The sequence below is a fragment of the Chanodichthys erythropterus genome, chromosome 3 (genome assembly GCF_024489055.1).
Source record: "Chanodichthys erythropterus isolate Z2021 chromosome 3, ASM2448905v1, whole genome shotgun sequence".
Classification (NCBI taxonomy): domain Eukaryota; kingdom Metazoa; phylum Chordata; class Actinopteri; order Cypriniformes; family Xenocyprididae; genus Chanodichthys; species Chanodichthys erythropterus.
The window spans coordinates 43,124,542-43,136,649 of NC_090223.1; the positions used below are offsets into that span (position 1 = coordinate 43,124,542).

Below are 12,108 nucleotides of genomic sequence, written 5' to 3' on the forward strand. Positions count from 1 at the left end.
CTTTTATATAGAAGAATTTCTGTCCTGTTAACTCAGCACCTTCTGGCCAGTGTATTTTTTACAGATGTAGTCTTAACCTGTTGACATAATGTACTGTTCCACTGTCAATGTTTACAGGCAGAATGTGTATAATACAGAAGACACCATCTAAATAACATTCCAGATATCTACTGCCTTTTAACACATTTGAATGATAGATGTTAATTTATTGACAGTTGTTGGCTTTAGTAAAGTATTTCTACTACTGTGATCTTGTTATAATGACAATGAACAAAATGTTAGAAATGGCTTTGTAATTGTTGCACAATGGATCCTATAGGATTGTGAGATGAAAAAAAGATATAGGGGATAACAGGATTTATTATCCATGTAAAATTAAAAATTCCAGTCAATTCAGCTCCCATTGATAGCGGATTTGCTGAATTATGTGCATCTTTTTAGTAACACCCAATTAAGGTCTCATAAAAATACAAACCTTGATGAAATTCTTGCAACCAAAACGTCACTTTTAACGCTAACAGACAATTATAATTGTTTATTTCCAGAGTGTTTTTGTGTGGTTGTTCCCATCTGTGATCAGTTCAATGAGTAACTAGTGTCCAGTGGTTCTCTGCATGGCTGTTTCACCTCTTGACACACTACACTTTTCGTTCCATTGACTTCTTTTCATACGCACATGAATGTGGGAGAGAGGACACGCAAGCTCAAGCAAAGAAGTTTTGCATTTCGCCGTGTTGGTGAACTCTGATTCATATCACGTGAAGACTTGACCAACGGAAGATTAATATGCCATAGCGTGACCTTTTAGCTGAATTAAAAGAATGCAAACTTGAAATCTGCAGCATTGCAGTAGACTGAATAATATATTTAAATGTTTGACATGTTATATGTTGAATTACGTTTTTTAAAAAGACAGAATGTGACATCATTGTGCAACCATTGCAGTGTCCGTAGAAATTTCACGTGCTCAAAGTCTAGTGTGACCACGGCTTTAGCCAGGAAGCTCAGATATGACAGAGTATGTTTTTAAGCACTGTGACTTTGAATGTAAAATAGTTTGTCATAATGCCACATTAATATGACAGTAAGCACCTAAGACATTTGTACCGTGTCAAATTCCATGTATATGGAAAATTCTTTCATAGATTTTTGATCTAAGCTGTATTTTAACAGTTTTGATACTAATGTAACAACCTGACAATAAACACATAGAATGTGTAATTTTTTATAAAAGTGTCTCTAACAATCATTTGAATAAATAAATCAAAGAATAAACCATAAACCTCTTGAGTCTTGATGTTTGTTTTGATATATTTGTAATTGATATGTGTTCAGCAGAAGGGAAAATCATGATGAAGTGCTTGTCGGTTTTGCTTCAGTGTCTCTCACTTTTCCTTTAACTCCCTCTTTGTGTCCTTCAGAAACGCTCTCTTAGTATTCTGTGCCGTTACTTCAAAAGCGAGTTCCTAGAATTGGCCTACGTGGGCAGAAAGCTGGAATGTCTATGGAGGAGACCGCTGACTGCTCTCATGGCCTGAGGAAGTGAGGCGTTTGTGTCTCTGTGCCAGCGGGGGCCGTCGCCTCCTGCTGAAGGGGCCAGGACAAACTGAGCCACATTTGGCAACTTGAGCAAGTTAATAAGTTCATGGGCTCGTGTGATGATCTCCTCAGTGTCTTCCTCACTGTAGCACGCCATTACTGGACCACTACGAGCAAATACCCGCATCTTAGACAGGAAAAGTGACGCTCTAAAAGAGAAATGGAAAAAGATATGGAAAGAAGAGTGAGGGATACAGAAATATTGGTTGATACTACAAGATTTTAATTTTGCTGTATGATATAAATGTAGTACAATCTAAAATATTAAAATATACACACATTGGGTCTCATTCATGAAACATTCATAAATATACGAGTAAATATGTGAGTGATGTGAATTCCAATCAGTCGTAAACGGGACGCGCGTGCACGCTCATTCTCAATTACCATAATTCCCGCCCATTAAATCCGACTGACAACTATATATGGGCATCATATTATGACACCAAAGGAAGGATTTTGGCCATTTTATAGGAAACAATTTCCATAACAATTAAGGGGCCATTAGTTTGCCCAGCCCTATTGAAATCAATTCATTATTTGATTAAAGTGCTCCGTTTGCAGATGCTATTACTGGCTCTCACAATAAAAGTAACAAGAAAAAACTTATGTAATTACTATATATAATATTTTTTCAAAATGCTGTGTAATGTACCTTATTAAGGTGAATTAAAATGCAGCCTTATTAATGAGCAAAACGTTCGGATGTTAAACGCACTATTTATGCGTGGCTGGGAGCAGGTGTAGATTTCTTTCGTACCAACTAACATTTGGAAAATACGAACATTTTAATGAATCCGAAAATTTACGCCAGAACCACTTAACACACAATTTACACACAAATTCGTTCTACTCGTGTTTCATGAATGAGACCCATTGTGTAATATAATGTAATATAATATAATAATGTTCAAAAAGTTAACATACACTTGAATCTTAATACTGTGTGTTGTTACCTTAAAGTGCAAATATTATATTATTTTAAATGCTCCTAATTTTGTTTTGGAGGTCTCCTACTATAGGTTTACAAGCATCAAAGACCAAAAAATATATATTTTTTCTTCATATAAATATAGCATCACCCCTATTCTCACAATGTCTGAAATAGTTAGTTTGGAGATTAGGTCTCTCTAAACCCCTCCTTTCTTTGAGCCTACTCTGCTCTGATTGGTCAGATGGTTTGTTGCGATTGATCGAACATTTAAACAGCATGTGTCGGAATTTCAGCTAGTAGACGTCGTTTTGCGGGCAGCCAATAAAGACCATAGGCAATGCAAATTTTTCATAATAAAACTACGTAGGTTCATCCAGGTATTACTGATGATTTGTTTCAGGGCGGTTCAGAATCTGTTCTTTCTTTTGGGAGACAATAACTCCATTTATCATGCAGTTTGATCTTTGATAGACTTTTTACATCCACAAACAGCTATATTTCACACTACATGAATGGTAATATCTGAAAAAGCATAACTTTTTCGGATGATCGGGAAATTCAGGATTCAGGAAAACATTTAAATATATACAATTTATAATATAATTTGTAGTGAAAAAAACCCATGATGTTGGAGCAGGTTGATCTACCTTGGAATTAGATCCTGACTGCGTGTGGCCAGTTTAGCCAGGGTGGTCATGAGCACAGTGATGAGGCGGGGGGAGTAACTCGGGGGGCTGGCTGACTGTCGCACCTGTGTGATCTCAAAAAGCACCGCCTCCAAGCTCTCAAAAAAAGATGTGATCAGTTCCACCGTGCAGCGAGGGTCGTATGACACCGAGAGAAACTCGCCAATGACCCACACCTGCGTGTACACATGAAACACAGTCATCTGAAGGACAAACATAGCATGATGACACTTACAATCACAGTGCTCTACTTCTCCTCACCACATGAGTGTAGAAGTCTTCTTTACTGTAAATGTTGGCAGGAGAGCCTGCAAATTCCAGGATCTCCCTGGACTGATCCACAATCAGTGGTGGGTGGAGTTTGCACAGAGCCTGCAGGTGAGTGCTGAACACCCTACAATCACAAATAAATACTGCACACTTACACATGTGGAATTTATGTTGAAATGTATAGACATCCTGTCAAATGTATGACAAGAAAGTGCAAGATTGTTTTAAATCAGTAAGTTGTGAGCTTTTATTTCAGTTAGGTGCCTATGTAGACAGCAGACAGTGAGGCAGCTCACTGGGTTTTAGGAACAGTCAAAATCTCACAAGAAGGTGGCTACGTTTTAAAAGTGCCTCACTTTTGGACCTCAGCATTAAATGTCTTGATGTTGTAGAGCAGGCTACTTCTCTCCAGCAGCACCAGCAGCAGCTGGTTCATCAGTTTCTCATCAGCTTTCTATAAAACAACAACAACATGGGAACACAATTCTATTAAATTCAGATCTCTATAAAATGGCTTGACCTCTCATTTATGACTCTTACCTGAGTGACAGTGTTGAAGTAAACATGCAGAAGCACAGGAACGACCTGAGCACACTGAACGACCCGTGGACTCTCCGCCATGTCAGCCAGAATATCATGAAGCAGTTTTAGCCTATTAGGCAACCACACTCAGAGGTTTACAGTAAGCAGTCATTTAACACACAATTTAATCCAAGTGGAACATTTAGGCGGTGGAGCAGTGGCAAGTCATTTTTGTTGTGTTGTAGGTGTGGTAATTATATGGTTGCAAGTCCATGAGCTATCAAATGTACACTCCCATTCAAAAGTTTGTCAGTAAGTAATTTTTTTAAAAAGAAATTAACACTTTTATTCAGCAATGACACATTATATTGATCAAAAGTGACAGTAAAGTCATTTATATTTATACAAAAGATTTTTATTTCAAATAAATGCTGTTCATTTGAACTTTCTATTCATCAAAGAACCCTGAAAATCCTATTTTTTTCCACAAAAAATATTAAGACACTGTATTAAGCACAACTGATTATAATATATAATGTCTCTTGAGCATCAAATCATTAAATTAGAATGATTTCCGAAGGATCATTTGACACTGAAGACTGGAGTAATGATGCTTTGACATTACTGTTATAAATGACATTTTACGATATATATAAAATAGAAAACAGTTCTTTTAAAATTGTAATAATTTTTCACAACATTACCATTTCTACTGTATTTTTGATCAAATAAATGGTGAGCATGAGAGACTTCATTTAAAAACATTAAAAAAATCCGTCCAAGCCCCAACTTTTGAACGGTAGTGTAATAATGTATATATGATTTTCTTTGCATTTCATTCCATTTTAATTCCACCTCCTCAAACTCAAATTACAATTCTGCATCCTGTTAACTCATTTTGAATTCCTCCTAGATTGTGATTTGCCAGGTGTTACCTGTCTATGGTGTCTCCGGTCCCAGCCTCCGGTCTGAGAATGTAGAGGAAGAACCCCCTATAGGACGGCTGGCGGAAGGCATCCAGAGAAGCGGCCACCTTCGCCCCCTGCTGGTCCCACGTGGTACGGTCTGAAGCCTGATAGCACGCTGATCTGCAACAACATCGCATTACTAATTCACATCACAAACAACTCGTGTTAAAACGCTGATCTGTACTCTGTAAAGTGACTCACCTCTGCTGGAGGTCCAGCGTTGCTGCTAAGCAGGGCAGATCAAGGATAGTGTGCAGTAACTCAATGGCTGTATCTGGAGCTACTAGCGATGGAAGCAGCTCCACAAACTCTGCTATCAATCCTGAGCTGTTCCACGCCAAGAACTGACAGGCAAAATGCACAAACATTTAGTACATGTGGCTACTTGACTGGATTCAGTTTAAAATACGAGACAGTGAGCACACCTTCAGGAGGTTTGGGAAGCTCTGTCTGTAGTTGGCCACTCTGTCCTGCAGCACACTGGAATTGAGTAGACAAAACTGGACAAATTCGAAAGCTAGCATGGGATCGTTGAACTGCTCAGTGGGACAGTGGCTGAAGAGCTGGCAAAACACAGCCTCGGAGTCCACGGCGGCCGTCTCGCCTGAAAACGGAGCACACGGACGCTGAGATACATTCATAGATCACACTATCAGAGGCCTGTCACTAACAGGGACCATCACTCACTGTGGTTGAGGTAGAACTGAGCGATAGGCAGCAGGGCTCGAGCATAGGTGAAGTCTCCGTTCAGTCTGCCATACAGGGCTTTGATGCAGGGGAAGGCACGGTATACATACGACGGGTCCTCACCACAGATGATGTCGATTATTGACACTGACTCAATGATACACTGCACAACAGATAAACAGAGTCACCGTCCATGTCATCATTATATTCATATTCATTAATTATACAGTGTAAAATCCTTATATTTTGCATTCTTTTCTAATTTAACACTGAATTTTCATTTTAAATTATATCATCTGCCTAAAAATTTGAAACATTTTTTGTAAGTACTATTTATTTCTTTACCTTTAACTTTTTTTTAGTAAAGAACAAAAATACTAAGTGCTCCTTTAAATTGGATTAAATTCCTAAAATGTTTTATTTATTTTATATTTCATGTATTTGCATTTTACAAATAAATAAATATTCAATATCAGATACTTTGATCCCACTAAATAGTGAAGTTAATTAAAAATGTACACTACTGTTCATAATTTTGGGGTCAGTACTTTTTTTTTTTTTTTTGAAAGAAAGGATGGATTAAATAAAATTTCTTTTTCAAATAAATGCTGTTTTTTTTTAACTATTCACCAAAGAATCTTGACAGATTTGAAGGTTTCCGCAAAATTATTAAGCAGCAACATTGATAATTAGAAATGCTAAATCATCATATTAGAATGATTTCTGAAGGATCATGTGACACTGAAGACTGGAGTAATGATGCTGACAATTCAGTTTTGAAATCACAGGAATAAATTACATTTTTAAATATATTGACGCAGAAAACAGTTATTTTAAAAATTTTAATAATATTTCACAAAATTACTGTTTTTTTTGTTTTTGTTTTTATAAATACATGCATCCTTGGAGAGAATAATAAACTTCTTTGAAAAACATTATAAAATCATGACGCACAAACTCTTGGACGGTAGTATATGTGGTGCTTACTGCTTTCTGTAGCTCCGTATCCATCCTCTTCAGAGCTTCTGCATTGTGAAAAAATGAGAGAGAAATAAAACAACACATTTGCCAGCAGAATGCAATAAACATTCTCCATAACCTGACGAACGATCTACTCACTCCGGTCACTCTGTTCAATGAGACGCTGACAGTATTCAAAAGCCTTCTCTCTGAGTCTCTCTTTGGGAGAAAGTAGTCTGCTTGAAGAGGACGTGGCTGACACCATAGACATCACTGAGCTGTCCACCTCTGAGCGATCATCTACATCAACAGCACAGCACGTTACTGCACACTATACTACAATACCCTGAGCACGACTCTAAGCATCTTATCCAGCGGGATCTAATTCCATTGTAGGATTGAGCATATGACAGGACATGCAAGATATGTTTGGAATGGCATACTACATTTTTTTTACTACTATTTTCACAGCATGCAGTATGTCATTGCCCAAAAAAAGAAAAATATTATGACACAAAATTGGATTAAATACTAAATAAATTGTTAAATAACTTCCAGTATGTGAAAAGAGTAGTATGTCTGAATTCACAGTATTCATTAAATAGTAAGCAAAAAGGACCCGGATGACCTACTACATCCGATGGACACTTTACTATCCCATGAGGCCATGGGAGAGGAGTCATGAATGGCAGTGAAGCAACACAATTAACGCTGGTACTGCAGGTCTCACATAATAAACACATGGCAAATGTAGTATGACTGCAATCATACTATAAAGAACATTAATGGTTGCAAAGTAAGTACTTATTCAAAAGAAGTACCGACTCAGAGAGTTTAAGATTTTAGACACAACCTATTTATTCTTCAGTTTCCTGTACTGTTTTATAAAAATAATAGGCTGTACATAGTATGTACACCACAGTATGCAGTAAGCAGTGTGGTAGTATTTCATTCCAAACATAGCCATAGACCCAAAATCAATTTGATGCACACAGCAGTTAATTATTCATCATAAAATTTTAGGAATAGGATATTTTGTTTATTTTGATTGGAGGAATGTCATTCATTAAAGGGAGTTTCTGATTGCGCAGGAAGCAGATTGATCATATCAGGCTTTTCACTTGTATCTTACCTGGCTGCTGTGACTGAATGACCTGTGCTCTTTTTAGTACAGCTAGCAAAGATGAAATTTCCATGTTACTCATCTTAACTACATGAAATGAAGTATATTATCTGATATGGGACAGTTTGCAAACAGTGTTAATATTGTTAAAATCGTTTTTAGGTGATTAAAATAAATAAAAAAATAAAAATAAATATAGTACCGGTCAAAAGTTTGGACTTGGACATGCTACTATTTTTAATGTTTTTGAAAGAAGTCTCTTATGCTCATCATCTATTTGATCAACAATACAGACAAAAAAAGAAATATTATGAAATATTATTTAAATACATTTTTTTAAGTATTTTAATATACTTTTAAATATTATTTATTCCTGTGATCAAAGCTAAATTTTCAGCGTCATTACTCCAGTCTTCAGTGTCACATGATCCTTCAGAAATCATTGTGATATGATGATTTGATACTCAGTTATTATCAATGTTGAAAACAGTTGTGTTGCTTATTTATTTTTTTGGAACCTGTGATACTTTTTTCAGGATTCATTGATGAATACAATGTTAAAAAGCTTCTTTTTTTAAAAAATAAAAAAAGCATTTATTCAAAATAAAAATCTTTTCTAACGAAACAAGTCTTTACTATCACTTTTTATCAATTTAACATCCTTGCTGAATATAAGTATTAATTTCTTTCAAAAAAGAAAGAAAAAATTACTGACCCCAAACTTTAAAACAGTTGTGTATGTTGTTACAAAACATTTATATTTGAATGCTGTTCTTATTTTTTTAAACATTTTATTCATCAAATAATACTGAAAAAACAACTGTGCTAATAAATCATCATATTATTATGATTTCTGAAGGATCATCTGACACTGAAGATTGGAGTAATGATGCTGAAAATTCAGCTTTGATCACAGAAATAAATTACATTTTAAAGTATATTCAAAAATTAAACTTACACTTACACTTCCTTGGCAAATAATTAAGATGAAGAACTACATTTACTAACTAAAACTGAAATAAAAACAAATTAAATCTTAAACTAATAAAAATAACAAAACCACATCAAATTACTTGGTAACACTGTACAATAAGGTTTAACTTGTTAACATTAGTTAACTACATTAGTTAACATGAACAATACATCTACAGAATTAATTCATCTTTGTTAGTGTAAATCTCAGCATTTACTAACACATTATAAAATCAAAAGTTGTATCCGTTAAAATAGTCAATACATGGTGAACTAACGTGAACATGTTTATTAACTAACATTAATAAATGCTATAAAACTAGTTTGATCATTGTTAATTCATGTTAGATCATGTCAACAAATGAGACGTTACTGTAACAATTAGTGTACCAAAAAGTGTTACCAATTACTTGTACTAAAATTAAACTGAAAATTGAAAACCCCAAAAAATAAAATACTATAATAGTATTTAAATAATACTAAAATGACACTGTTTGTAAAGCAAACCAACTTTTACAATATCTGCACTCAACATCTCAGTGTTCAGACTACCTGATTCTGTGTTTGTAGTTCCGTCTGTGTCGTAAGTGAGCAGCCAACTCTTGATCATAGAGAAAGCGTACATATTCATCCACTGGTCCTCAGTGTAGCTCTGACCCACACACAGCACAGTGAAGAAGTCGCCCGTTACCACCCCATCCACCTCCATCAGTGGAGCTGGCTGATGAAGAGATTGTGATCAGTTCACTGAGATGATATCACTCAATAATATCACTGTAAACGCATTGCTTGATGGTGCAGGTATTGATGAATGAAGAAAAGCAACATGCCCCACCTGACGTGTTCGTGGCCCACTGAAAAATCCCCCAGAAGACATGGAGGCTCCCTGCTGCATACTGGCATAACGCAACCAATCCACCAACTTACGACTGACCAGATTCACCTGATCTGGGTTTAGTGACCACATAATTCATGTTAACATCTTTGCATTATCCAGATTTTAGTATTTAAATCATGCCTTTTCAATGTCAATGAAGTTAACAGCAGTACAGTGGGGTTTAAATGTCCATTCTGAAAATCTGGGATTTAAAATCTAAAATATATTCAAATATATTCAATAAATCTACATTTTGAACTATTAAACATTCTGGACATATTTTATTCAGTTATTAAAATCTTCTTCATGAAATGGAGACAGTTTGTAAACAATGTAGATATTGTTAAAATTGTTTTTGGGTAACTGAAATAAATCTGAAAAATAAATAAACAAATAAATATAGAACGGGTCAAAAGTTTGGACACCACTATTTTTATTTTTTTATTTTATTTTTTTAAAGAAGTCTACAGAAGAGGATTAGGGCCAAGCAATAATAAAAAAATAAAACCATCGAGATAAAAGTTGTTAAATTTCGAAAAAAAAGTCGAAATAAAATGTTGAGAATAAAGTCGTTAAATTAAGAGAAAAAAGTTGTTAAATTAAGAGAACAAATTTGTTAAATTATGAGAAAAATGTCGTTAAATTTCGAGAAAAAAGTCAAGATAAAATGTTGAGAATAAAGTCGTTGAATTATGAGAAAAAAGTCGTTAAATTATGAGAACAAATTAGTAATTTAACGAATTTGTTCTCGAAATTTAACGAGTTATTTCTCTAAATTTAACAACTTTAATCTTGAGATGGTTTTATTTTTTTTATTATTGCTTGGCCCTAATCCTCTTCCGTACTGATCAAGCTTGCATTTATTTGATCAAAAATACAGACAAAAGCAGAAATATGTGAAATATTATTACAATAATAAGAATTTAAAAAAAAATCTAAATTTTATACTATGAAACATTCTGGACATATGTTTGCAGTTATTAAAATCACCATAAAAAAAATCAAAATAGACAATTCTTATGAATTTTTTAATGAAAATATGAAATATTTCGTTAAAAATATTTAATTAAACATTAAAGTAAATATTTGCATTAATAAAACTATTAAATAATATTTTATTTAATGTTGTGTTTTCATTATTTTGGATTTTTGGACCCCACTGTAATTCCTAGTGACCCATTATACAGTACTGTATTTCACGAACGTGATCGACTTTACCATCTGTGAGAATCTCTGGATAAGCAGTAGTCATTTTAGAGAGAATGGGAAGTGCATGTTTAGATATCAGCCCGTCAGACAGCCGAGACTCGAGACTTTTCAGCAGATGGTGGCAAAGGGGGATCACATCTTCTCTATTTCCAGCCTGAGATAAAAAACTGAGATCATTAGTTCAGTGTACATCATGAGCAGAACAACAAGCCTGTGACTCACCTGAGAGAGAACGACACTGGCCACATAGCTAAAGGTCCTGCTGTCCTGACTGAGATCAGAGCAGAGGCTGTGCACGCTGGGAGGAACACTCTCCCGTATGATGGAGGAGGACAGAACCAGAAGCTGCTCTGGACATGATGAAGAATGAAGAACAGTCTGCAGCTTCAGCACCAGATCTGATGGAAGCCTGGTGGTAATGGAGGTCTTCAATTATGCACTTATAATGTCCTGAAATACACCGTTCTGGTACACTTTTGAAGGGTCAGACAAACGGTTTCATGTCTATGTGCTGTTCAGATGTATTTTAGATTAATTTAACTTACTCTCTGGCATATTTAGTAGCAGAAACAATCAGCTGGAGCCTCTGGAGGGAGTCCACTGTGTCTCCACTAACGTCTTTAGTGTGGAGGAGCTTAAATATGCGCCCGCAAAACCTCTGCAGCTCTTCCTCCTTTATTTCTCTGAAAGGTATATTGAATCGATTGAGAAACTTGTTTAACTTACTTAGAAACGTTTCAGGCCAGCCATGCGAGCAATACAGTTTTTGACAGTAAACATAGAGTTTTACCTTGCCTGCTTTATTAAACTCTCCGTCGCGGCAGCATACATTTTTGAGAACAATGCAATTGCATGTCAAAACCAAAAACAAGAATCAAAATATTTGCTCCGTCAGCTGTGATGTCCTGATAGCAAATCACATGACAACAATTGGTTCCTCTTTTACGCGTCAGTCGGCCACGATAAAGTCGAACAAAGGGGATGGTAGAATGTGCATACAATATTATAATATTATCATAAGTAGAATATGTAATGGGTACAAAAACACCTGGTTAGAATATTAGCATCTTTCGGGAGATACATGATCTTTACATGGTTCCTTTTGCCAGTCGGTGACAATATAGTGTAACAAACATAATCTAGCGGAAGTTGTATATATAGATTTAACTTATATTTTATTAAACATCTTCAGGCATTATCATTGTTAAACACAAATACAGTAATTCCAGGCAGCATACATAACAAAAAAAAAAAAAAAAAAAAAAAAAACGCTTTCCGCTAGATTGTTTGTTACACTATTT

The 12,108-nt window shown here is 35.2% G+C and overlaps 1 protein-coding gene across 3 annotated transcripts; it reads right to left on the reverse strand.

The window, feature by feature from the left end:
* Nucleotides 1-3: 3 nt before the first annotated feature.
* On the reverse strand, nt 4-12,039 carry ap5z1 (adaptor related protein complex 5 subunit zeta 1). Of its 3 annotated transcripts, XM_067382405.1 has the most exons (18): nt 11,598-12,039; nt 11,353-11,490; nt 11,030-11,216; nt 10,817-10,961; nt 9,557-9,669; nt 9,274-9,442; nt 7,759-7,800; nt 6,786-6,926; nt 6,654-6,691; nt 5,667-5,829; nt 5,405-5,583; nt 5,181-5,323; nt 4,947-5,099; nt 4,030-4,141; nt 3,846-3,943; nt 3,481-3,613; nt 3,181-3,395; nt 4-1,748 (listed from the first exon to the last, which is right to left on the reverse strand). In XM_067382405.1, exons 1-18 carry the CDS (start codon nt 11,636-11,638, stop codon nt 1,478-1,480), a joined length of 2,481 nt encoding a protein of 826 aa, XP_067238506.1. In that variant the 5' UTR covers nt 11,639-12,039; the 3' UTR covers nt 4-1,477. The 3 variants fall into 3 exon arrangements, with proteins under 3 accessions (XP_067238506.1, XP_067238507.1, XP_067238508.1); XM_067382406.1 differs by lacking the exon at nt 7,759-7,800; XM_067382407.1 differs by lacking the exons at nt 11,353-11,490; nt 11,598-12,039 and having other exon boundaries at nt 10,817-10,974; nt 11,030-11,196.
* Between the last annotated feature and the right edge of the window lie 69 nt (nt 12,040-12,108).

What these genes read in the sequence shown, in the direction of transcription:
- ap5z1 (XM_067382405.1), bottom strand. Translation starts at nt 11,638, where the DNA reads ATGTATGCTGCCGCGACGGAGAGTTTAATAAAGCAGGCAAG. An exon ending in AGTTTAATAAAGCAGGCAAG is followed by an intron (nt 11,491 to 11,597) that starts GTAAAACTCTAT and finishes TATACCTTTCAG; the next exon opens with AGAAATAAAGGAGGAAGAGC. An exon ending in TTTAATGCTGAGGTCCAAAA is followed by an intron (nt 3,614 to 3,845) that starts GTGAGGCACTTT and finishes TTGTGATTGTAG; the next exon opens with GGTGTTCAGCACTCACCTGC.